The 27,537-nt window shown below is 50.6% G+C and overlaps 1 protein-coding gene across 1 annotated transcript in view; it reads left to right on the plus strand.

Moving 5' to 3' along the window:
• The window catches only part of PHKB (phosphorylase kinase regulatory subunit beta), a 117,667-nt gene that overhangs the window by 51,910 nt on the left and 38,220 nt on the right, over positions 1 to 27,537 (plus strand). The window contains exon 7 of the mRNA XM_075325442.1: positions 121 to 236. Coding sequence (XP_075181557.1) covers positions 121 to 236 — 116 coding nt within the window. The remainder of the gene's footprint in view (positions 1 to 120; positions 237 to 27,537) is intronic.

The following is a 27,537-nucleotide window of genomic DNA, read 5'->3' on the forward strand; positions in this document are numbered from 1 at the left end:
CCTTCTTCTCCTGATGTTTTCTCTGCAGCTTCCCCTTTTTTTTAGGTAGTGTTTATGTCCCCCCCCCCCCCCCCCCCCACCATCGCCCGTATTCTCCTAACCCTCTCGCTCTGGTTGCAGGTGTCCTTCATCCAGAACCTGGTCTTCTGCGTGGAGCGGGCGTACCGGGTGCCAGACTTCGGGATCTGGGAGAGAGGCAGCAAATACAACAACGGCAGCACAGAATTGCACTCGAGGTATCCGCGCTCCACGCGTTTCATTATTTCTTCCCATTGATGAGCTAATTAAGTCGCAGCCCCATTTGATTTGCCTATTATTCCTTATGGCGAGCTTTATGGGACGCTCTGTATAAATAGATTGGATTAGCAGAACCGGGTAATGAGCAGATGACGGTGGAGCGCGCGGTGCAGCGCCGGCCCCTCCAGCGCGGGAACAATCAGGTTCTGCTTTATTTCATTTGTTTTTAGCTTTATTATCGTGTCCGGAAATTAAAGGGGACGCGGCACTCAATAAGGAGACTCCGCGGCTTCTTGGCATTTCCCGCCCCTGGTCCTTAAAGGGGCCATCCAATGACCTAGGATCCATCATCAGTATCCGATTATTGGGGGTCCGATGCGGCGGGTAACTATTAAGGGGTGCCACATTGTGACAGACGATGCCTCGGCCGCCCGCTGTCATTGATGCCGCATTATATCCTCCTGCCCGCGATGTAGATGGAGCTGTCGGTTATTGTTGATGGCGGCCCGGTGACGGAGGCGCATTCATCTCACAGATATTAAGCATCGTAATTAAGCAATGAAGGCTGATGAGAGTTGAGCGCGGAGCGCGGCAGACGAGTTAATCATCGCGTCCCCGCCACCGTCCCGTGTATTAGGATGTCAGCGCTGATGGATGTACATGTAGCCGGTCACATTACCGCCGTCGTAACTCATTCCGCTCACGCCTCACTCCGGGACGCCGAGCGCCGCTGTCACTTCTCATGGAAATGTCGTCCCTCGCGGCTTTCTATCCCCATAATACAAGACGCGGGTTTCCTTTTGGGTCTTGAGTCCAGAGGTCAAATAGTGATGAGCGGGCACTACCATGCTCGGGTGCTCAGTACTGGTAACTAGTGATGAGCAGGCACTACCATGCTCGGGTGCTCAGTACTGGTAACTAGTGATGAGCGGACACTACCATGCTCGGGTGCTCAGTACTGGTAACTAGTGATGAGCGGGCACTACCATGCTCGGGTGCTCAGTACTGGTAACTAGTGATGAGCGGGCACTACCATGCTCGGGTGCTCAGTACTGGTAACTAGTGATGAGCGGGCACTACCATGCTCGGGTGCTCAGTACTGGTAACTACTGATGAGCGGGCACTACCATGCTCGGGTGCTCAGTACTGGTAACTAGTGATGAGCGGGCACTACCATGCTCGGGTGCTCTGTACTCGTAACTAGTGATGAGTGGGCACTACCATGCTCGGGTGCTCAGTACTTGTAACTAGTGAAGAGCGGGCACTACCATGCTCGGGTGCTCAGTACTCGTACAGTGCGTTGCAAAAGTAGCACCCCCTGTAAGTGAATCCTTTGTAGCGCCCCCTTTTGCTGCGATTACAGCTGCAGTCTCTTGGGGGATGTGTCTATCAGTTTTGCACATGGAGAGGTGAAATTCTCGCCCATTCTTTGTAAACAGCTGGAGATGAGTGAGGTTGGATGGAGGCGTTTGTGAACAGCAGTTTTCAGCTCTTTCCACAGGTTCTCGATTGGGTTCAGGTCTGGACTGTGACTTGGCCATTCTAACACCTGGATACGGTTATTTGTGATCCGTTCCATTGTAGATTTTGCTTTATGTTTGGGATCATTGTCTTGTTGGAAGACAAATCTCCGTCCCAGTCTCAGGTCTTTTGCAGACTCCAACAGGTTTTCTTCAAGAATGGTCCTGTATTTGGCTCCATCCATCTTCCCATCAATTTTAACCATCTTCCCTGTCCCTGCTGAAGAAAAGCAGGCCCAAACCATGATGCTGCCACCACCATGTTTGACAGTGGGGATGGTGTGTTCAGGGTGATGAACTGTGTTGCTTTTATACCAAACATATTGTTTGGCATTGTGCCCAAAAAGTTTGATTTTGGTTTCCTCTGAGCAGAGCCCCTTCTTCCACATGTTTGGTGTCTCCAGGTGGCTTGTGGCAAACTTTAAACAACACTTTTTATGTCTTTCTTCTTACCACTCCTCCATAAAGGCCAGATTTGTGCAGTGTACGGCTGATTATTGTCCTATGGACAGACTCTCCCACCTCAGCTGTAGATCTCTGCAGATCATCCAGAGTGATCATGGGCCTCTTGGCTGCGTCTCTGATCAGTCTTCTCCTTGTGTGAGATGACAGTTTGGATGGACGGCCGGGTCTTGGTAGATTTGCAGTGGTATGATGCTCCTTCCATTCAATATGATCGCTTGCACAGGGCTTCTTGGGATGGTTAAAGTTGTGGGAATTTTTTTGTAACCAAATCCAGCTTTAAACTTCTCCACAACAGTATCCTGGACCTGCCTGTTGTGTTCCTTGGTCTTCATGATGCTCTCTGTGCTGAGACTATCACAGAGCAGGGGCATTTATACGGAGGCTTGATTAGACACAGGGGCTTATATTTATCATCATCAGTCATTTAGGACAACATTGCATCATTCAGAGATCCTCAATCACCTTCTGGAGTGAGTTTGCTGCACTGAAAGTAAAGGGGATGAATAATATTGCACGCCCCAATTTTCAGATTATTCTAGCAATACATTTCCTTCATCTTCACAATTGTGTCACTTGTTGTTGATTCTTCACCAGAACATTAACATTTTTATCTTTTATGTTTAAAGCCTGAAATGTGGGAAAAGGTTGAAAAATTCAAGGGGGGTGAATACTTTCGCAAGGCACTGTAACAAGTGATGAGTGGGCACTACCATTTGGGATAAACCATCTTCGGGGACCTCCCCAGTCCAGTATTATCCTGACAGCTCCCGTTGTAGCGGCATGCGCCTCATTACCGGTTCCCGGGACGTTTGCTGCAGCTTCGGCTGTGACTGGAGTGGAGTGACATCGCATGAGATCAGATCAGTGAAGCGTCCGGCGTTGGATCCGGTCAGTGACGGGGATGAGTTGTAATTTCTCAGGCGAGCGGCTCGTGGACGTGGCTCGCAGACGTGGCTGCTTTGGGCGGGTGACGGATCTGCCTGCGGAGGAGCTGCGGGTCCGGGAGCGTCGGTGCCGTGTAATGAGACTCGATGGCTTGTAATCGTCACTTTATGGCGGAGTTGTATCTGTTTTCTGATTACAACGGAACATCGCCTCCCGTCACCGGCGCCGCGGTAATACATTCACATGTCATTTCTGCTTCATTAGCCGCAGAGGCCGTGCGCCGCGAATCTGCGAGATGAGGATTTAATGCCTCAACATCAAGAACAGAAAGTTTTGTTAAAAAAAAAAAATAAAAGAAAAAACTATTCTGCGTTAGAGAAGCTGCACACTGAGCCTTAAAGGCACAGTACACCAAAAACATCCATTGTTCACTCTGCATGGCAAACAGGTCTCCATCCCATAATTATGTCCTCTACTGACAAAGATGCAGGATATATAGCAACATCCTGTATTATACTCCAGAGCTGCATTCACTATTCTGCTGGTGCAGTCACTGTGTACATACATTACTGATCCTGAGTTACCTCCTGTATTATACTCCAGAGCTGCACTCACTATTCTGCTGGTGCAGTCACTGTGTACATATATTACTGATCCTGAGTTACCTCCTGTATTATACTCCAGAGCTGCACTCACTATTCTGCTGGTGCAGTCACTGTATACATACATTACATTACTGATCCTGAGTTACCTCCTGTATTATGCTCCAGAGCTGCACTCACTATTCTGCTGGTGCAGTCACTGTGTACATACATTACTGATCCTGAGTTACCTCCTGTATTATACTCCAGAGCTGCACTCACTATTCTGCTGGTGCAGTCACTGTGTACATACATTACATTACTGATCCTGAGTTACCTCCTGTATTATACTCCAGAGGTGCACTCACTATTCTGCTGGTGGTGGAGTCACTGTGTACATGCATTACTGATCCTGAGTTACCTCCTGTATTATACTCCAGAGCTGCACTCACTATTCTGCTGGTGCAGTCACTGTGTACATACATTACTGATCCTGAGTTACCTCCTGTATTATACCCCAGAGCTGCATTCACTATTCTGCTGGTGCAGTCACTGTGTACATACATTACATTACTGATCCTGAGTTACCTCCTGTATTATACTCCAGAGCTGCACTCACTATTCTGCTGGTGCAGTCACTGTGTACATACATTACTGATCCTGAGTTACCTCCTGTATTATACTCCAGAGCTGCACTCACTATTCTGCTGGTGCAGTCACTGTGTACATACATTACATTACTGATCCTGAGTTACCTCCTGTATTATACTCCAGAGGTGCACTCACTATTCTGCTGGTGGTGGAGTCACTGTGTACATGCATTACTGATCCTGAGTTACCTCCTGTATTATACTCCAGAGCTGCACTCACTATTCTGCTGGTGCAGTCACTGTGTACATACATTACTGATCCTGAGTTACCTCCTGTATTATACCCCAGAGCTGCATTCACTATTCTGCTGGTGCAGTCACTGTGTACATACATTACATTACTGATCCTGAGTTACCTCCTGTATTATACTCCAGAGCTGCACTCACTATTCTGCTGGTGCAGTCACTGTGTACATACATTACTGATCCTGAGTTACCTCCTGTATTATACTCCAGAGCTGCACTCACTATTCTGCTGGTGCAGTCACTGTGTACATACATTACTGATCCTGAGTTACCTCCTGTATTATACTCCAGAGCTGCACTCACTATTCTGCTGGTGGTGGAGTCACTGTGTACATGCATTACTGATCCTAAGTTACCTCCTGTATTATACTCCAGAGCTGCACTCACTATTCTACTGGTGCAGTCACTGTGTACATACATTACATTACTGATCCTGAGTTACCTCCTGTATTATACTCCAGAGCTGCACTCACTATTCTGCTGGTGCAGTCACTGTGTACATACATTACTGATCCTGAGTTACCTCCTGTATTATACTCCAGAGCTGCACTCACTATTCTGCTGGTGGTGGAGTCACTGTGTACATGCATTACTGATCCTAAGTTACCTCCTGTATTATACTCCAGAGCTGCACTCACTATTCTGCTGGTGCAGTCACTGTGTACATACATTACATTACTGATCCTGAGTTACCTCCTGTATTATACCCCAGAGCTGCACTCACTATTCTGCTGGTGCAGTCACTGTGTACATACATTACTGATCCTGAGTTACCTCCTGTATTATACTCCAGAGCTGCACTCACTATTCTGCTGGTGCAGTCACTGTGTACATACATTACTGATCCTGAGTTACCACCTGTATTACACTCCAGAGCTGCACTCACTATTCTGCTGGTGCAGTCACTGTGTACATACATTACTGATCCTGAGTTACCTCCTGTATTATACCCCAGAGCTGCATTCACTATTCTGCTGGTGCAGTCACTGTGTACATACATTACTGATCCTGAGTTACCTCCTGTATTATACTCCAGAGCTGCACTCACTATTCTGCTGGTGCAGTCACTGTGTACATACATTACTGATCCTGAGTTACCTCCTGTATTATACTCCAGAGCTGCACTCACTATTCTGCTGGTGGTGGAGTCACTGTGTACATGCATTACTGATCCTAAGTTACCTCCTGTATTATACTCCAGAGCTGCACTCACTATTCTACTGGTGCAGTCACTGTGTAGATACATTACATTACTGATCCTGAGTTACGTCCTGTATTATACTCCAGAGCTGTACTCACTATTCTGCTGGTGCAGTCACTGTGTACATACATTACATTACTGATCCTGAGTTACCTCCTGTATTATACTCCAGAGCTGCACTCACTATTCTGCTGGTGCAGTCACTGTGTACATACATTACATTACTGATCCTGAGTTACCTCCTGTATTATACTCCAGAGCTGCACTCACTATTCTGCTGGTGCAGTCACTGTGTACATACATTACATTACTGATCCTGAGTTACCTCCTGTATTATACTCCAGAGCTGCATTCACTATTCTGCTGGTGCAGTCACTGTGTACATACATTACTGATCCTGAGTTACCTCCTGTATTATACTCCAGAGCTGCACTCACTATTCTGCTGGTGCAGTCACTGTGTACATACATTACTGATCCTGAGTTACCTCCTGTATTATACCCCAGAGCTGCACTCACTATTCTGCTGGTGCAGTCACTGTGTACATACATTACTGATCCTGAGTTACCTCCTGTATTATACTCCAGAGCTGCACTCACTATTCTGCTGGTGCAGTCACTGTGTACATATATTACTGATCCTGAGTTACCTCCTGTATTATACTCCAGAGCTGCACTCACTGTTCCGCTGGTGCAGTCACTGTGTACATACATTACATTACTGATCCTGAGTTACCTCCTGTATTATACTCCAGAGCTGCACTCACTATTCTGCTGGTGGAGTCACTGTGTACATACATTACTGATCCTGAGTTACCTCCTGTATTATACTCCAGAGCTGCACTCACTATTCTGCTGGTGCAGTCACTGTGTACATACATTACATTACTGATCCTGAGTTACCTCCTGTATTATACTCCGGAGCTGCACTCACTATTCTGCTGGTGGAGTCACTGTGTACATACATTACTGATCCTGAGTTACCTCCTGTATTATACTCCAGAGCTGCACTCACTATTCTGCTGGTGCAGTCACTGTGTACATACATTACTGATCCTGAGTTACCTCCTGTATTATACCCCAGAGCTGCACTCACTATTCTGCTGGTGCAGTCACTGTGTACATACATTACTGATCCTGAGTTACCTCCTGTATTATACTCCAGAGCTGCACTCACTATTCTGCTGGAGCAGTCACTGTGTACATACATTACTGATCCTGAGTTACCTCCTGTATTATACTGCTGATTTCTGCGGTGTCCGGTGTTTGCGTCTGTTGTTTCCGTTCTCGTCGGTGTCTATTTAAAGCTACAGGCAATCTTTGGCCGGTGCGTTCTGTTCTTCCAGCGGTCGTGCGCGGCCGGCGGATAATAAATAGGAGCTTGGAGCAGCGCTTCCGCTTATTAACTGATGGCAGCTTTGTGCGGACGCTCGCTCCGCGCAGTCCCAGGTAAACAGAGAACATTGTTACCGCTGTCATTTATATTAATGGAGCCTCCGAAGCTATAAAAGCAAAACCAGATAAAGTGACTGCGCTCTGCGAGGACGGCGGCGGGATCACTGCCCAGAGCCGGGGCGCCACGTACAGAAACCACAGCGTGGCGGGATCTGCAGCGTGGACAGAGGATGTGGAACTGATGGATGTATGATGGATGCACGACATATGCATGATGGATGTATGATGGGTGCATGATGTATATACAACGGATGCATGATATATGCATGATGAATGTGTGATGGATGTATGATGCATGCACAGTTTATGTATAGTGGATGCATGTTATTATTTTGGGGGGGGGGGGGGTGTCTTTCCCAGCTTTGATTGGTTACTGTTTTTGTCCTGTAGTTATTGGTGGTGGCTGTTGCTATTGCTGTGTTGTGTGTGCGGTGCTTGTGGATTAGCGGCGGTGCTTGTGGATTAGCGGCAGTGCTTGTGGATTAGCGGCGGTGCTTGTGGATTAGCGGCGGTGCTTGTGGATTAGCGGCGGTGCTTGTGGATTAGCGGCGGTGCTTGTGGATTAGCGGCGGTGCTTGTGGATTAGCGGCGGTGCTTGTGGATTAGCGGCGGTGCTTGTGGATTAGCGGCGGTGCTTGTGGATTAGCGGCGGTGCTTGTGGATTAGTGGCGGTGCTTGTGGATTAGTGGCGGTGCTTGTGGATTAGTGGCGGTGCTTGTGGATTAGTGGCGGTGCTTGTGGATTAGTGGCGGTGCTTGTGGATTAGCGGCGGTGCTTGTGGATTAGTGGCGGTGCTTGTGGATTAGTGGCGGTGCTTGTGGATTAGCGGCGGTGCTTGTGGATTAGCGGCGGTGCTTGTGGATTAGCGGCGGTGCTTGTGGATTAGCGGCGGTGCTTGTGGATTAGCGGCGGTGCTTGTGGATTAGCGGCGGTGCTTGTGGATTAGTGGCGGTGCTTGTGGATTAGTGGCGGTGCTTGTGGATTAGCGGCGGTGCTTGTGGATTAGTGGCGGTGCTTGTGGATTAGTGGCGGTGCTTGTGGATTAGTGGCGGTGCTTGTGGATTATTGGCGGTGCTTGTAGATTAGTGGCGGTGCTTGTGGATTATTGGCGGTGCTTGTAGATTAGTGGCGGTGCTTGTGGATTAGTGGCGGTGCTTGTAGATTAGTGGCGGTGCTTGTGGCTGGTTCTAGTTCTCGGCTGCTTCCTGGTGATGGTGATTAGTTGCTTTCTCCAGTTGCTTATAGTTGATGGTGGCAGCTGGTAGTGGTTGTGGTTTCTGGTGTTGGCTGTGATTGGTCAGTGGTGACGTGGCTGGTTTACACTGATGGTTGTTACTGGTTATAGCTTGGGCTTTGTTCTGGTTGATCGTGGTTTGTTGGTGGTGGGTTATTTCATTACTGGCTGATTGTTGTAAGGTGTCTGGTTACTTGTTGGGTTTGGTTTTTTTTTGGCTGTTCGTTATTTTTGTTACTGGCTTTGCTTGGTCATAGTCTCTGGTTGTGGTTGGTTGGTGGTTTGTGTTTGATGTTTGGTGGTGGTTGGCGGTTGTAGTTAATTTAGTTATTAGTTGTTTTCTGGTTGTTGTTGGCTGATGTTTTGTGTGGTTTTTGGATGTGGTTTGTTGGTTGGTCTCTGGTTCTGGTAGGTTGTTGGTTTGTGCATTGGTTCTGTTTGTGTTTAGTCTCTGATTGTGGTTGGATGGTGATTTGTGTTTGGTTTCTGGTTGTTTGGTGGTTTCTATTTTGGTTGTGGTTGGTTGGTGGTTTGTGTTTGGTTTCTGGTGTTGGTTTGTGTTTTGGTTTCTGGTTGTGTTTCATGGTTGTGGTTGGTCGATGTTTTGTGGTTGGTTGGGGGTTTTTGTTGGGTTTCTGATTGTTGTTTGTTGGTGGTTTGTGGTTGGTTTCCAGGTGAATGGTTGGCTTGGTTTCTGATTGTTGTAGTTGAGTTTAATCTCTGGTTGTGGTAGGTTGGTAGTTTGTGTTTGGTTTCTTGTATTTTGGTTGTGGTTGGTTGATATGTGTTGTGGTTGGTTGGTGGTTTGTATTTTGGTTCTCGGTTGATGTTTTGTGTTTAGTCTCTGGTTGTGGTTGGTGGTTTGTGTTTTGGTTTCTTGTACTTTGGTTTCTGGTTGTGGTTGGTTGATGTTTTGTGGTTGGTTGGTAGTTTGTGTTTGGTTTCTTGTACTTTTGGTTCTGGCTGTGTTTTGGTTTCTTGCATTTTGGTTGGTTGATATGTGTTGTGGTTTGTATTTTTTTTCTCGTTGGTTGATGTTTTATGTTTAGTCTCTGGTTATGGTTGGTGGTTTGTGTTTGGTTTCTTGTATTTTGGTTATCATTGGTTGGTGTTTTCTGTTGTGGTTGGTGTTTGTTTGGTTTCTTGTACTTTGGTTTCTGGTTATGGTTGGTTGGTGGTTTGTATTTTGGTTGTGGTTGGTTGATGTTTTGTGGTTGGTTGGTGTTTTGTGGTTGGTTTCTTGTACTTTGGTTTCTGGTTGTGGTTGGTTGGTGGTTTGTATTTTGTTTGTGGTTGGTTGATGTTTTGTGGTTGGTTGGTGTTTTGTGGTTGGTTGATGGTTTGTGGTTGGTTGGTGTTTTTGTGTTTGGTTCTTGTACTTTGGTTTGTGGTTGGTTGATGTTTTGTGGTTGGTTGGTGTTTTGTGGTTGGTTTCTTGTACTTTGGTTTCTGGTTATGGTTGGTTGGTGGTTTGTATTTTGGTTGTGGTTGGTTGATGTTTTGTGGTTGGTTGGTGTTTTGTGGTTGGTTGATGTTTTGTGGTTGGTTGGTGTTTTGTGTTTGGTTCTTGTACTTTGGTTTGTGGTTGGTTGATGTTTTGTGGTTGGTTGGTGTTTTGTGGTTGGTTTCTTGTACTTTGGTTTCTGGTTATGGTTGGTTGGTGGTTTGTATTTTGGTTGTGGTTGGTTGATGTTTTGTGGTTGGTTGGTGTTTTGTGGTTGGTTTCTTGTACTTTGGTTTCTGGTTGTGGTTGGTTGGTGGTTTGTATTTTGGTTGTGGTTGGTTGATGTTTTGTGGTTGGTTGGTGTTTTGTGGTTGGTTTCTTGTACTTTTGGTTTCTGGTTATGGTTGGTTGGTGGTTTGTATTTTGCTTGTGGTTGGTTGATGTTTTGTGGTTGGTTGGTGTTTTGTGGTTGGTTTCTTGTACTTTGGTTTCTGGTTGTGGTTGGTTGGTGGTTTGTATTTTGGTTGTGGTTGGTTGATGTTTTGTGGTTGGTTGGTGTTTTGTGGTTGGTTGATGTTTTGTGGTTGGTTGGTGTTTTGTGTTTTGGTTCTTGTACTTTGGTTGTGGTTGGTTGATGTTTTGTGGTTGGTTTCTTGTACTTTGGTTTCTGGTTGGTTGATGTTTTGTGGTTGGTTTCTTGTACTTTGGTTTCTGGTTGTGGTTGGTTGGTGTTTTGTGGTTGGTTTCTTGTACTTTGGTTTCTGGTTGTGGTTGGTTGGTGGTTTGTGGTTGGTTGATGTTTTGTGGTTGGTTGGTGTTTTGTGTTTGGTTCTTGTATTTTGGTTGTGGTTGGTTGATGTTTTGTGGTTGGTTGGTGTTTTGTGTTTGGTTTCTTGTACTTTGGTTTCTGGTTGTGGTTGGTTGATGTTTTGTGGTTGGTTGGTGTTTTGTGTTTGGTTTCTTGTACTTTGGTTTCTGGTTGTGGTTGGTTGGTGGCTTGTATTTTGGTTGTGGTTGGTTGATGTTTTGTGGTTGGTTGGTGGTTTGTGTTTGGTTTCTTGTACTTTGGTTTCTGGTTGTGGTTGGTTGGTGGCTTGTATTTTGGTTGTGGTTGGTTGATGTTTTGTTACTTGCTGACTGTTTCCTCTTCTTTCCCGGCTGATTTTTCCGTTTCTTCCTCTGCGTTCCCGGGTAGATGAGTGGTTTTTTATTCGTGGCCTGTGTGCCGTCTCCCCGCCGGCTGCACATGGCTGAGCGCCGGTTGTATGTAGCAGCCGTTCTGCAGGATATTGATCCTCGCGGCTCTATCGGCGCCCGCACATCGCTCTCTCCTCATCACAATTCCGCTGCCGCCCGGGGATTATTTATTAAAATTAAAGCCTGGTGTTGACACATTAATGATTTATCACCTTATCACCGGCCGCCCCTCCCCGCGCTCGGTGGTAGATGTATTCCTCTCCGCGGCTCCCATACTCCGGCCGGCCGCCAGGCTCCTGATTGGCTGCGGACGTGGGGAGAAGCTTTATTCCGCTATTTCAGGCTGTCGCTCGCCGGAGTATTGATGCGTTTAGTCTCTACGTATGGGGAATAATGGCGAGTTTGGGATGAAATACGGCGGCCGTGTGCTCACATAGAGATACCGGAGAGGGAGCGCACCAGCACTGCCCTGATCAGGGGTATAAATCCATCACCGGGGCGGCCGCTCAGATTTACTGACATAGAGATGTCAGGAAGAAGACGAGAGGCCGGAGACGGAACGTCCTGCAGCCATTATAGAAGAAAGACGCAACTCGCTGCTGTGTATCTGATCGGAGGATATCAGCAAGACAGCCAATATGGCCGACGTCACAAGGGGCCCCTGACTATGGACAGACGGGTACACGGTCCTGACTAACGAGCCGCGCAGCAGAGCCGGCTGGGAGCAGAATGAATTCCTCACCGCTGTCCATTGTCTGACAGCAAGCAGAGATATGGTCACGTTCTTATCAGTGTGTACAAGACGCACAGCCGAGAAAACACCACGCATCCGGCGCACTGCAGCCACGCATCCGGCGCACTGCAGCCACGCATCCGGCGCACTGCAGCCACGCATCCGGCGCACTGCAGCCACGCATCCGGCGCACTGCAGCCACGCATCCGGCGCACTGCAGCCACGCATCCGGCGCACTGCAGCCACGCATCCGGCTCACTGCAGCCACGCATCCGGCTCACTGCAGCCACGCATCCGGCTCACTGCAGCCACGCATCTGGCACACTGCAGCCACGCATCCGGCACACTGCAGCCACGCGGGGGCGGGCGGTAGGCAGACTAGGCCTGCCATGGGGGACAACACACTGCGGCCACGCAGGGGCAGGCACACTATAGCCACACTGGGGCAGACAGGTAGGCACACTATAGCAACGCGGGAGCGAGGCAGGCAGATGTGGCACACTGTAGCGACACAGGCGGCAGGCATACTGTAGCGACACAGGCGGCAGGCACACTGTAGCGACACAGGCGGCAGGCACACTGTAGCGACACAGGCGGCAGGCACACTGTAGCGACACAGGCGGCAGGCACACTGTAGCGACACAGGCGGCAGGCACACTGTAGCGACACAGGCGGCAGGCAGGCACACTAACAACATGGGAGCAGGCAGCCACACAGGCGACACGCAGGCACACTCTAGCGACTTGGGGGCAGGCAGCAATGCAGATACACTGTAGTTTTGCAGGGGTGGTTGGCAGGCAGGCACACTAGCAACGCCGGGGAAGGCAGACACAATGTAGCCACGCGGGGGCAGGCGGCAGGCAGACACACTAGCCACGCAGATGCAGGCAGCGGGCAGCCCACTGTATCCATGGAGGCAGGGTGGCAGGCACATTGTAGCCCCAGGGGCAGGCTGGTGGCCTGATCTTCAAGAAGGTGACTGTCACATTGTATCGTCTCCACCATCCTATAACGGCTCTGCCGGTCACCCCTCCGCTGCCGGTCACCCCTCCGCTGCCGGTCACCCCTCCGCTGCCGGTCACCCCTCCGCTGCCGGTCACCCCTCCGCTGCCGGTCACCCCTCCGCTGCCGGTCACCCCTCCGCTGCCGGTCACCCCTCCGCTGCCGGTCACCCCTCCGCTGCCGGTCACCCCTCCGCTGCCGGTCACCCCTCCGCTGCCGGTCACCCCTCCGCTGCCGGTCACCCCTCCGCTGCCGGTCACCCCTCCGCTGCCGGTCACCCCTCCGCTGCCGGTCACCCCTCCGCTGCCGGTCACCCCTCCGCTGCCGCTCACCCCTCCGCCGCCGCCCACCCCTCCGCTGCCGCTCACACCCCCGCGCCGCTCACCCCTCCGCCGCCGCTCACCCCTCCGCCGCCGCCCACCCCTCCGCCGCCGCCCACCCCTCCGCCGCCGCCCACCCCTCCGCCGCCGCTCACCCCTCCGCCGCCGCTCACCCCTTCGCTGCCGCAGCACAGCCGTCCTCCATAAACACCCGCGCACCCCGCGTTATATTTATGCCATTACAACAGCTCGTCATCTGCTCCGCCATCTGCACCCGCAGAAGAAAAACCGCCATATACTGTGCACATGTTACATCTAATATACTCTGTATTTACACTTCCCCATGTGAAGACCTCTGCTTGCTGTCACTGAAGGGAAATACCTATTGCTGTAATGGGTCAGTGCAGATAACCTGTATCTATCGGGGGTGCAGGACAGCATGGATGCGATTGGAGCAAACCCTCAGCTGTGACTATATTAGATCAGCACCTGGTTGTAAAGAAGAATATAAATCTTCGCTGACAACAAGCAGAGATCCTGACAATGGGAAAGAGCATAAAGCAGAGTACAGGAGACAGATGCAGAAGTCTTCACGCTGGTGACTGAGCGTTGTGGACAGAAGCCGCGATGTTCTGCGCGGCTGTGACCTCGTACAGCGGAGGTGTCGCTTTACTTGGCGCGCTGTCAGCAGATGTCGGCTCGTCTGTCAGCCGCTGCAATATAGGCTTCATATAAATTACACTCACCGCAGCGCCGCGTCCTGCACCGCCTCAGCTCCAGAGACACCGCATCAGAGGGGCAGAATGTGACCGCAACCGCAGCGCCGCGTCCTGCACCGCCTCAGCTCCAGAGACACCGCATCACAGGGGCAGAATGTGACCGCAACCGCAGCGCCGCGTCCTGCACCGCCTCAGCTCCAGAGACACCGCATCAGAGGGGCAGAATGTGACCGCAACCGCAGCGCCGCGTCCTGCACCGCCTCACCTCCAGAGACACCGCATCACAGGGGCAGAATGTGACCGCAACCGCAGCGCCGCGTCCTGCACCGCCTCACCTCCAGAGACACCGCATCACAGGGGCAGAATGTGACCGCAACCGCAGCGCCGCGTCCTGCACCGCCTCACCTCCAGAGACACCGCATCACAGGGGCAGAATGTGACCGCAACAGCAGCGCCGCGTCCTGCACCGCCTCACCTCCAGAGACACCGCATCAGAGGGGCAGAATGTGACTGCAACTGCAGCGCCGCGTCCTGCACCGCCTCACCTCCAGAGACACTGCATCACAGGGGCAGAATGTGACCGCAACCGCAGCGCCGCGTCCTGCACCGCCTCACCTCCAGAGACACCGCATCACAGGGGCAGAATGTGACCGCAACCGCAGCGCCGCGTCCTGCACCGCCTCACCTCCAGAGACACCGCATCACAGGGGCAGAATGTGACCGCAACCGCAGCGCCGCGTCCTGCATCGCCTCACCTCCAGAGACACCGCATCACAGGGGCAGAATGTGACCGCAACAGCAGCGCCGCGTCCTGCACCGCCTCACCTCCAGAGACACCGCATCACAGAGGCAGAATGTGACCGCAACAGCAGCGCCGCATCCTGCACCGCCTCACCTCCAGAGACACCGCATCACAGGGGCAGAATGTGACCGCAACAGCAGCGCCGCGTCCTGCACCGCCTCACCTCCAGAGACACCGCATCACAGGGGCAGAATGTGACCGCAACCGCAGCGCCGCGTCCTGCACCGCCTCACCTCCAGAGACACCGCATCAGAGGGGCAGAATGTGACCACAACCGCAGCGCCGCGTCCTGCATCGCCTCACCTCCAGAGACACCGCATCACAGGGGCAGAATGTGACCGCAACCGCAGCGCCGCGTCCTGCACCGCCTCACCTCCAGAGACACCGCATCACAGGGGCAGAATGTGACCGCAACCGCAGCGCCGCGTCCTGCACCGGCCTCACCTCCAGAGACACCGCATCACAGGGGCAGAATGTGACCGCAACCGCAGCGCCGCGTCCTGCACCGGCCTCACCTCCAGAGACACCGCATCACAGGGGCAGAATGTGACCGCAACAGCAGCGCCGTGTCCTGCACCGCCTCACCTCCAGAGACACCGCATCAGAGGGCAGAATGTGACCGCAACCGCAGCGCCGCGTCCTGCACCGCCTCACCTCCAGAGACACCACATCACAGGGGCAGAATGTGACCGCAACCAGCGCCACACCAACCAACGCCTGGCGCTCTGACATCCTCCGCACATAAAACACCGGCCGCTCCGCCGTGCAGAGGATGCAAAGCGCCAAACCCAGCACAGTGAGTGCACAGTATACACTGCTACTGCTATAACCTGGGCACACCTGTATATAATTATATATGTACAGCTGGTATAACCTGGGCATCTCCTGTATATAATTATATATGTACAGCTGGTATAACCTGGCCATCTCCTGTATATAATTATATATGTACAGCTGGTATAACCCGGGCATCTCCTGTATATAATTATATATGTACAGCCGGTATAACCTGGACATCTCCTGTATATAATTATATATGTACAGCCGGTATAACCAGGGCATCTCCTGTATATAATTATATATGTACAGCTGCTATAACCTGGGCATCTCCTGTATATAATTATATATGTACAGCCGGTATAACCTGGGCATCTCCTGTATATAATTATATATGTACAGCCGGTATAACCTGGGCATCTCCTGTATATAATTATATATGTACAGCTGGTATAACCTGGGCATCTCCTGTATATAATTATATATGTACAGCTGGTATAACCTGGGCACCCCTGTATATAATTATATATGTACAGCCGGTATAACCTGGCCATCTCCTGTATATAATTATATATGTACAGCTGGTATAACCTGGGCACCCCTGTATATAATTATATATGTACAGCCGGTATAACCTGGGCACCCCTGTATATAATTATATATGTACAGCCGGTATAACCTGGGCACCCCTGTATATAATTATATATGTACAGCCGGTATAACCTGGGCACCCCTGTATATAATTATATATGTACAGCCGGTATAACCTGGGCACCCCTGTATATAATTATATATGTACAGCCGGTATAACCTGGGCACCCCTGTATATAATTATATATGTACAGCCGGTATAACCTGGGCACCCCTGTATATAATTATATATGTACAGCCGGTATAACCTGGGCACCCCTGTATATAATTATATATGTACAGCCGGTATAACCTGGGCATCTCCTGTATATAATTATATATGTACAGCCGGTATAACCTGGGCATCTCCTGTATATAATTATATATGTACAGCTGGTATAACCCGGGCATCTCCTGTATATAATTATATATGTACAGCTGGTATAACCTGGGCATCTCCTGTATATAATTATATATGTACAGCCGGTATAACCTGGGCATCTCCTGTATATAATTATATATGTACAGCCGGTATAACCTGGGCATCTCCTGTATATAATTATATATGTACAGCTGGTATAACCTGGGCATCTCCTGTATATAATTATATATGTACAGCCGGTATAACCTGGGTATCTCCTGTATATAATTATATATGTACAGCCGGTATAACCTGGGCATCTCCTGTATATAATTATATATGTACAGCCGGTATAACCTGGGTATCTCCTGTATATAATTATATATGTACAGCCGGTATAACCTGGGCATCTCCTGTATATAATTATATATGTACAGCCGGTATAACCTGGGCATCTCCTGTATATAATTATATATGTACAGCCGATATAACCTGGGCATCTCCTGTATATAATTATATATGTACAGCCGGTATAACCTGGGCATCTCCTGTATATAATTATATATGTACAGCCGGTATAACCTGGGCATCTCCTGTATATAATTATATATGTACAGCCGGTATAACCTGGGCACCCCTGTATATAATTATATATGTACAGCCGGTATAACCTGGGCACCCCTGTATATAATTATATATGTACAGCCGGTATAACCTGGGCACCCCTGTATATGATTATATATGTACAGCCGGTATAACCTGGTGTGAGGTGAATCCGGAGATATGACGATAAATCATGATATTCAAGTATGTCAGGAAGCCCTCTCCTGGTGTCACCCCCCCTTTCCTTCACACAACTGGTTTAGCAACAAATCCCATGGCCATGTCCTGTGATATGGAAATTAGGTGGCTTTAGGACAATGGACACAGGATGACTCCCTGCCGTCACCCTGTAGTAGGAGCTGCTAGCTAGTTAGCAAGGCTATGGAAATAGCCAGACAGAACGACTCCAGTAAAAAATGGTTCATATCTCGCAAGCCATATTTCCGATAAATACGGCAACCATAAAAATGGTGTCTCCGCATGTGGACGATGCCGGCACACCCTTTTTATGGGAGCAGGACATTGGGAAATGCCCCAGGCGTGATATCAGCCAATGGGGAACTGGCAGACAGGTCATGAGTCCCCTCGTTCTGTAGCTAAATTCATAACTGTCACAATGAGAGCATTGGCGTCCGCCTACGACGCTCCCAGGCAAAGTTATGGCCAATATCCCCTTTGCTGGATAATTCTGATCCATGCAGGGGGAGTGGCAGTGCTTCCCTGTGAGGTCACTAAGGTAGGAGGGGACCTGGATTGCCCAGGTTGATAACCCTACTTCGGCCATTTTCCAGTGTTCTTCTGCTCGGGGGCCTGGTTGGGAAAGACCTGTGAGGGAGTTCCTGGAAACCTGGTCTACAGCGCCCCCCTGTGGCCAGACGCAACAAGGTAACTGCTGGAACTGTGTATGCCTGTTTGTAAACCATGCTTTATCTGTAACTGTACTCTGACATATGTATATTCTGTAGATCCCTATTGTATATATTGTAGTTTCTAGTGTGCTTTAGGCTGATTAAATTATATAATTAATCTTGGGCTGTTCTGTTATCTCGATCTTGAATCCCACGTCTGTGTGTTCGGCTAATAGTTACCGTGAAGCGGTTGGTGGCAGCGAGTTGTGCCAAGGATTATTGTGGGGAGGCCAGTGAGATTCGGGGAGATTTTATATATTCCGCCCGCGGAGGTCGGGGGAATATATACCCTACTCTCACCGGGGACCCTTCAATAATCGGCATAAGTAGTATAGCGGCCTCCTTGCTTATTGTCGGGCAATTCCATAATTGGCCTGACTATAAGAGGGGCGCTAGAGAGCGCGTCACGTGCTCTGTCTGTCGGTCGGGAGGTATAAAGGAGGGGTGACCCCACTTGTTACCCCCCGATTGTGACGTACTGGTAGCCAGCGCGGGGGATTTCTGAGTGACCCCTCCCGGTGGTTTGTGACATATTGGTGGCAAGCGGTGGGATCGAGATAATAGTGTGTGTGAGTGTGAGACCCATACTCCCAGACACTAAAGACTGCCTGCAGCAGCTGTGGCTGCTGGGGTCTTCAGACCAGCTCAACACTAGAGTGTCAGAGTGCAGATACTGTAAGGTGTGTGGAGGCATCAGGTGTCAGTTCTGTGTCAGTGACCAAAAGTCTGCAAGAATGGCTGATGGCACCAGGAGCAGAGCTATGCAACTGGCCAATGCTAAGGCAGGAGCCGAAGAGAGGGAGGACGGTGCTGTGGACAGTAATGAGGAGGTGGCCCACGAGTCCTCCAGGAGCTCGACGCCAGAAAACCGTTCTGCAGAGGACATTGCACAACCTAGCAATTATGGACAAGATGAGGAGCAGCTCACCCAAGGGTCCTCAACGAGCCAGATGCCAGCCCTCCGCTCTGCAAGGGACAGTGAAGCACCAGGCTCCGCAGCGGGCCGCAGATCACCACGTGCCATTCCACCGAGCCTGGGAGGCTCGGATAGCCTTCTCCAAATGGCTATGGCCCTTCTCCAGGCGGGAGACCGGGATACCTACGAGATACTCATGGCAGAGCGCAGGGCAGAGCGGCAGGCAGCGCGTGATGCTGAGGCTGCGGAGCGGCAAGCAGCGCGTGAAGAGCGCCAGGCAGAGCGTGAGGCTGCGGAGCGACAGGCAGACCGTGACTACCAGCTGCATCTAGCCAAGCTCCAGCCCTCATCAGCCACACGTGACCTTCGAGACACCAAACTTCCAAAGGTCCGTGTTGAGGACTTCCCAGTGCTGGAGAAGGATGGAGACTTGGACTCTTTCCTGACTGCTTTTGAACGGACTTGCTTGCAGCACCATCTGAACAAGGACCAGTGGGCCAAATACCTGACCCCCCGTTTAAGGGGTAAGGCCCTGGATGTCCTTGGGGACTTGCCTGCTGAGGCAGATCAGGGCTACGACACCATCAAGCGGGCCCTGATCCAACAGTACAACCTCACCCCGGAGTCCTACCGCAAGAAGTTCCGGAGCCTACAGAAGGGACCAAAGGACTCCTGGGCTGACCACAGGCGGGCACTTGCCCGAGCTGCCGACCACTGGACCCAAGGCCTGCAGCTTTCCACCGGACCGGAGATCCTGGACTTGTTCATCACGGAGCAACTCTTGTGGAACTGCCCTGAGGATCTCCGCCAGTTCATCCGAGACCAGAAGCCAAAGGGGTCCACGGCTACAGCTGCCCTTGCCGATGACTACACCAACAACCGGGCCCCTGAGGCCAGGAGAGCGGCCACCAGCAGCACCTGGAGAGGGGGTAAGATGAATTCTGCGACTGCCCCACCTGCCCCTAGACTGCAGGGGGTGTCCCCCTCAACTCCCCTCTCCAGGCCCGTGGCGGAACCAAGACGGTGCCACCAGTGCAACCTACCTGGACACTTCAAGGCCATGTGCCCTCAGCGTCCCAAGGCCCCGGCTCCGTCCCCGTCCCAAGGGCCGCCCAAGGTGTATTGTGTGGGTGGGGGTGGTGGTAGGTCCCTGGACAGCTTCCAACCTGTCACCGTCGGCCGGTCTGTGACCATAGGACTGCGAGACAGCGCCTCGGAGGTGACTCTGGTGCGGCCTGAGATGGTGTCCCCCCAAGACTTGATCCCTGGAAAAACCCTCGCTGTCTCCGGGATTGGAGGCACTGACCCGGCGCTGCCTGTTGCTGACATTTATGTGGACTGGGGCGCAGGGCGGGGGGTGAGGGAGGTGGGGGTAACTGATCGGATCCCTGCAAACGTGCTACTTGGGACAGATTTGGGGCAGATAACCTCCCAGTTTGGGCCCCCCCCAAGGGCTGAACCTTCAGCCCGTACTGACATGACTCCTAACAATGTTAATGTGTTATCTATGAATGATGTAAGGGAGGAGGGAGTGAACTCTGATTTTTCTGCTTGCATAGACACCATAGACACACACTCAGCTGCAGCTGTGACAGGGGAGGGGGTCAGAGAAAGGTGTGACAATGCCTCTACAAGTAATCAGCCTGTGAGCTGGGATCTGCTGCCCTCTGCAGGGATAAGCAGAGAGCAGGGTGCTGCAGGGGGAGGACCAGTGTGTGGGGTGGGGGCTACCACAGCAAATGTGGGGTCCCCAGAGATTTCACAGCGGGGTTCTGTTGCTGCAGGAGGGGAACAGGCAGGTGAGATTGGGGCCGGTCCAGGAGCGGAAGTGCTCCCAGGTAAGATCTCGGTGCATGGTTCCCCCACAACCGGGGTGTCAGGAAGCCAGGTAGGTCTGCCTGAACCGGCGACTTGGTCAGGAACGGAGGAGGAGCAGGCACGACCCACGGTCGCAGCGGCTGTGGCCGCTGTCACCCGCAGTGGGAGTGCTGGAAGCCAAGGGGCCTCCCGGAGGTCCGATAGCTCTTCCCCTTCTGACCAAGTGGCAGCCGAGTCAGGTGGAGGCCAGGACACAGGTCCCGGGGTACTGACCGAAGATGTGACAGTCTCGTCGATTCTGGCCACATCTAGTCAGGGGTTTCAGGCAGCGTTAGAAGCTGACGACAGCCTGAAAGCTCTTAAGGAGCAGGCGGCACAGCCTCCCTCGGACTCGGACCCGGAGCGAGTGGTCTGGGACCAAGGACGGCTGTACCGGGCCACGGTCCAGCAGGGTTCACCGGAGGCGTGGCCCAGGGACCGACAGTTGGTGGTACCCTATCCGTTCCGGACGGAGTTGTTGCGGATCGCACATGAGATTCCGATGGCCGGACACCTAGGGATCGCTAAGACCAAGGCCAGGTTAAACCAGCATTTCTACTGGCCAAAAATGGGGGCCGATGTGGCTGCCTACTGCCGTTCGTGTGAAACCTGTCAGAGAGTGGGGAAGGCGGGGCCACGCCCCAAAGCCCCACTGGTATCTCTGCCAATCATCGATGAGCCTTTCAGGAGGGTGGCTGTGGATCTGGTCGGCCCGCTGGCCATCCCCAGCAGCTCCGGGAAACGCTTCATACTGACGGTAGTGGACTATGCCACCCGGTACCCAGAAGCAGTGGCCTTGTCGTCCATTCGGGCTGACAAGGTGGCCACCGCATTGCTGGAGATTTTCTCCCGAGTGGGTTTTCCCCAGGAAATGCTCACTGACCGGGGGACCCAATTCATGTCCCAGCTGATGGAGGCCCTCTGTAAGCAAGTCCAGGTGCGACATCTGGTGGCCAGCCCGTACCATCCACAGACTAATGGCCTGTGCGAGCGGTTCAATGGCACCTTAAAGCAGATGCTTAAGATGTTGGTCGACTCCCATGGGCGTGACTGGGAGCGGTATCTCCCACACCTGTTATTTGCTTACCGGGAGGTTCCACAGGCCTCAACAGGATTCTCACCGTTTGAGCTCCTGTACGGGCGACGTGTGCGGGGCCCCCTGGCTCTGGTGAAAGAGGCTTGGGAAGGGGATTTGGCCACCCCTGGAGTGTCGGTTATCGAGTATGTCATGCGCTTCCGGGACAAAATGCAGGCCTTGACGCAACTGGTACACGACAATATGGCTCAAGCCCAGGCCGATCAGAAGCGTTGGTACGACCAGAACGCTTGTGAGAGGACCTACCAAGTGGGTCAAAAGGTGTGGGTACTGGTCCCCGTACCACAGGACAAGCTTCAGGCAGCCTGGGAAGGCCCATACCTCGTGTACCAGCAGCTCAACCCTGTAACGTACCTGGTCACCCTGGACCCTGCCCGTGGAAGGCGGAAGCCCTTCCATGTGAACATGATGAAGGCACATCATGAGCGGGAGGCATGTGCGCTCCCCGTGTGCAACCTGCCCGAGGAGGGAGAAGCGGAAACCCTCTTGGATATGCTAGCCCAGGTTAGGGCAGGCGGATCCATTGAGGATGTGGAGGTTGGCCACCAGCTCTTGGAGGACCAACGGTCCCAGCTGTGGGCCACCCTACACCCCTTCCGGGGGTTGTTTACCAACCAGCCCGGAAGGACTGACTTGGCTGTCCATCACGTGGACACTGGGGATCATCCCCCGATACGGCGTTCAGCATATCGGGTCTCCCTGGAGGTGCAGCAACACATGCGCCAGGAGATTGACGAGATGCTGAAGCTGGGGGTGATCCAGGCATCCAACAGCGCTTGGGCCTCGCCTGTAGTCCTCGTCCCTAAGAAGGACCGAACCACTCGGTTCTGCGTGGACTACAGGGGGCTCAATGCTGTCACGGTCGCCGATGCGTACCCAATGCCACGCATCGATGACCTGCTCGATCAGTTGGCCGGGGCTCAGTACCTGACCATCATGGATCTGAGCCGGGGATATTGGCAGATCCCCCTGACTCGCAAGGCCAGGGAACGCTCTGCCTTTATTACCCCATTTGGACTGTACGAGTCCACGGTGATGCCATTCGGGATGAGGAATGCCCCTGCCACTTTCCAGCGGATGGTCAACACCCTGCTCAAGGGACTTGAAGGGTACGCGGCCGCGTACCTGGATGACATTGCCGTCTTCAGTCCCACCTGGGAAGATCACCTAGAGCATCTAGCACAGGTTCTCAGGCGGGTCCACCGGGCAGGTTTGACCATCAAGCCGGGAAAGTGTCAGCTGGCCATGAGCGAGGTCCAGTACCTCGGTCACCGGGTAGGTGGGAGAACGCTGAAGCCCGAGCCTGAGAAAGTGGAAGCCATCGCATCCTGGCCCACCCCCAGGACCAAGAAGCAGGTGATGTCCTTCTTGGGGACCGCTGGGTACTATAGGAGGTTTGTTCCATGCTATAGTAGCCTGGCAAAGCCCTTGACGGACCTCACCAAGAAGAAGCTGCCCTCTGCAGTCGATTGGACAATGGACTGCGAGACAGCCTTCCGGGCCCTAAAGGACGCCCTGTCCAGCCCGCCCGTGCTACAGGCAGCCGACTTCACGCGGCCGTTTGTAGTACAGACCGACGCCAGTGACTTCGGCCTCGGTGCGGTGCTCAGCCAGGTGGACTCTGCGAGCCAAGAGCACCCAGTCTTGTACCTGAGCAGGAAGCTGTTACCAAGGGAAGTTGCCTATTCCACGATGGAGAAGGAGTGCCTGGCCATAGTGTGGGCCCTGCAGCGTCTGCAACCCTATCTATACGGGCGCCACTTCATCGTGGAGACGGACCACAATCCCCTCAGCTGGTTGCACACCGTCTCTGGGACGAATGGGCGATTGTTGCGATGGAGCCTTGCGCTCCAGCAATACAACTTCACCATTCGCCACAAAAGGGGCCGTGACCACGGTAACGCAGACGGGCTGTCCCGACAAGGAGAGGTCGCGGACGGGCGCACGGGGGAACACCGGAGTGTGCTGCCCCCTAGCGCCCTCAAAAGGGGGGAGGTGTGAGGTGAATCCGGAGATATGACGATAAATCATGATATTCAAGTATGTCAGGAAGCCCTCTCCTGGTGTCACCCCCCCTTTCCTTCACACAACTGGTTTAGCAACAAATCCCATGGCCATCTCCTATGATATGGAGATGAGGTGGTGTGGGAACAATGGACACAGGATGACTCCCTGCCGTGACCCTGTAGTGGGGGCTGCTAGCTAGTTAGCAAGGCTATGGAAATAGCCAGACAGAACGACTCCAGTAAAAAATGGTTCATATCTCGCAAGCCATATTTCCGATAAATATGGCAACCATAAAAATGGTGTCTCCGCATGTGGACGATGCCGGCACCCCCTTTTTATGGGAGCAGGACATTGGGAAATGCCCCAGGCGTGATATCAGCCAATGGGGAACTGGCAGACAGGTCATGAGTCCCCTCGTTCTGTAGCTAAATTCATAACTGTCACAATGAGAGCATTGGCGTCCGCCTACGACGCTCCCAGGCAAAGTTATGGCCAATATCCCCTTTGCTGGATAATTCTGATCCATGCAGGGGGAGTGGCAGTGCTTCCCTGTGAGGTCACTAAGGTAGGAGGGGACCTGGATCTGCCCAGGTTGATAACCCTACTTCGGCCATTTTCCAGTGTTCTTCTGCTCGGGGGCCTGGTTGGGAAAGACCTGTGAGAGAGTTCCTGGAAACCTGGTCTACAGCGCCCCCCTGTGGCCAGACGCAACAAGGTAACTGCTGGAACTGTGTATGCCTGTTTGTAACCCATGCTTTGATTGTAACTGTACTCTGACATATGTATATTCTGTAGATTCCCTATTGTATATATTGTAGTTCTAGTGTGCTTTAGGCTGATTAAATTATATAATTAATCTTGGGCTGTTCTGTTATCTCGATCTTGAATCCCACGTCTGTGTGTTCGGCTAATAGTTACCGTGAAGCGGTTGGTGGCAGCGAGTTGTGCCAAGGATTATTGTGGGGAGGCCAGTGAGATTCGGGGAGATTTTATATATTCCGCCCGCGGAGGTCGGGGGAATATATACCCTACTCTCACCGGGGACCCTTCAATAATCGGCATAAGTAGTATAGCGGCCTCCTTGCTTATTGTCGGGCAATTCCATAATTGGCCTGACTATAAGAGGGGCGCTAGAGAGCGCGTCACGTGCTCTGTCTGTCGGTCGGGAGGTATAAAGGAGGGGTGACCCCACTTGTTACCCCCCGATTGTGACGTACTGGTAGCCAGCGCGGGGGATTTCTGAGTGACCCCTCCCGGTGGTTTGTGACACCTGGGCACCCCTGTATATAATTATATATGTACAGCCGGTATAACCTGGGCATCTCCTGTATATAATTATATATGTACAGCCGGTATAACCTGGGCATCTCCTGTATATAATTATATATGTACAGCTGGTATAACCCGGGCATCTCCTGTATATAATTATATATGTACAGCCGGTATAACCTGGGCATCTCCTGTATATAATTATATATGTACAGCTGGTATAACCTGGGCATCTCCTGTATATAATTATATATGTACAGCTGGTATAACCTGGATATCTCCTGTATATAATTATGTATGTACAGCTGGTATAACCCGGGCATCTCCTGTATATAATTATATATGTACAGCCGGTATAACCTGGGTATCTCCTGTATATAATTATGTATGTACAGCTGCTATAACCTGGGCATCTCCTGTATATAGTTATATATGTACAGCTGGTATAACCTGGGCATCTCCTGTATATAGTTATATATGTACAGCTGGTATAACCTGGGCATCTCCTGTATATAATTATATGTATACAGCTGGTATAACCCGGGCATCTCCTGTATATAATTATATATGTACAGCCGGTATAACCTGGCCATCTCCTGTATATAATTATATATGTACAGCCGGTATAACCTGGCCATCTCCTGTATATAATTATATATGTACAGCTGGTATAACCTGGGCATCTCCTGTATATAATTATATATGTACAGCCGGTATAACCTGGGCATCTCGTGTATATAATTATATATGTACAGCCAGTATAACCTGGGCATCTCCTGTATATAATTATATATGTACAGCTGGTATAACCTGGGCATCCCCTGTATATAATTATATATGTACAGCTGGTATAACCCGGACATCTCCTGTATATAATTATATATGTACAGCCGGTATAACCTGGGTATCTCCTGTATATAATTATATATGTACAGCCGGTATAACCCAGGCATCTCCTGTATATAATTATATATGTACAGCTGGTATAACCTGGGCATCTCCTGTATATAATTATATATGTACAGCTGGTATAACCCGGACATCTCCTGTATATAATTATATATGTACAGCCGGTATAACCTGGACATCTCCTGTATATAATTATATATGTACAGCTGGTATAACCCGGACATCTCCTGTATATAATTATATATGTACAGCCGGTATAACCTGGCATCTACTGTATATAATTATATATGTACAGCCAGTATAACCTGGACATCTCCTGTATATAATTATATATGTACAGCCGGTATAACCTGGGCATCTCCTGTATATAATTATATATGTACAGCTGGTATAACCCGGACATCTCCTGTATATAATTATATATGTACAGCTGGTATAACCCGGACATCTCCTGTATATAATTATATATGTACAGCCGGTATAACCTGGACATCTCCTGTATATAATTATATATGTACAGCTGGTATAACCCGGACATCTCCTGTATATAATTATATATGTACAGCCGGTATAACCTGGCATCTACTGTATATAATTATATATGTACAGCCAGTATAACCTGGACATCTCCTGTATATAATTATATATGTACAGCCGGTATAACCTGGGCATCTCCTGTATATAATTATATATGTACAGCTGGTATAACCCGGACATCTCCTGTATATAATTATATATGTACAGCCGGTATAACCTGGCATCTACTGTATATAATTATATATGTACAGCCAGTATAACCTGGACATCTCCTGTATATAATTATATATGTACAGCCGGTATAACCTGGACATCTCCTGTATATAATTATATATGTACAGCCGGTATAACCTGGGCCTCTCCTGTATATAATTATACATGTACAGCTGGTATAACCTGGGCATCTCCTGTATATAATTATATATGTACAGCCGGTATAACCTGGGCATCTCCTGTATATAATTATATATGTACAGCTGGTATAACCTGGACATCTCCTGTATATAATTATATATGTACAGCCGGTATAACCTGGGTATCTCCTGTATATAATTATATATGTACAGCCGGTATAACCTGGGTATCTCCTGTATATAATTATATATGTACAGCCGGTATAACCTGGGCATCTCCTGTATATAATTATATATGTACAGCCGGTATAACCTGGACATCTCCTGTATATAATTATATATGTACAGCCGGTACACCCTGGGCATCTCCTGTATATAATTATATATGTACAGCCGGTATAACCTGGGCATCTCCTGTATATAATTATATATGTACAGCTGGTATAACCCGGACATCTCCTGTATATAATTATATATGTACAGCCGGTATAACCTGGACATCTCCTGTATATAATTATATATGTACAGCTGGTATAACCTGGGCATCTCCTGTATATAATTATATATGTACAGCCGGTATAACCTGGGCATCTCCTGTATATAATTATATATGTACAGCCGGTA

The sequence above is a fragment of the Anomaloglossus baeobatrachus genome, chromosome 10 (assembly GCF_048569485.1).
Source record: "Anomaloglossus baeobatrachus isolate aAnoBae1 chromosome 10, aAnoBae1.hap1, whole genome shotgun sequence".
NCBI classification, from domain to species: Eukaryota; Metazoa; Chordata; class Amphibia; order Anura; family Aromobatidae; genus Anomaloglossus; species Anomaloglossus baeobatrachus.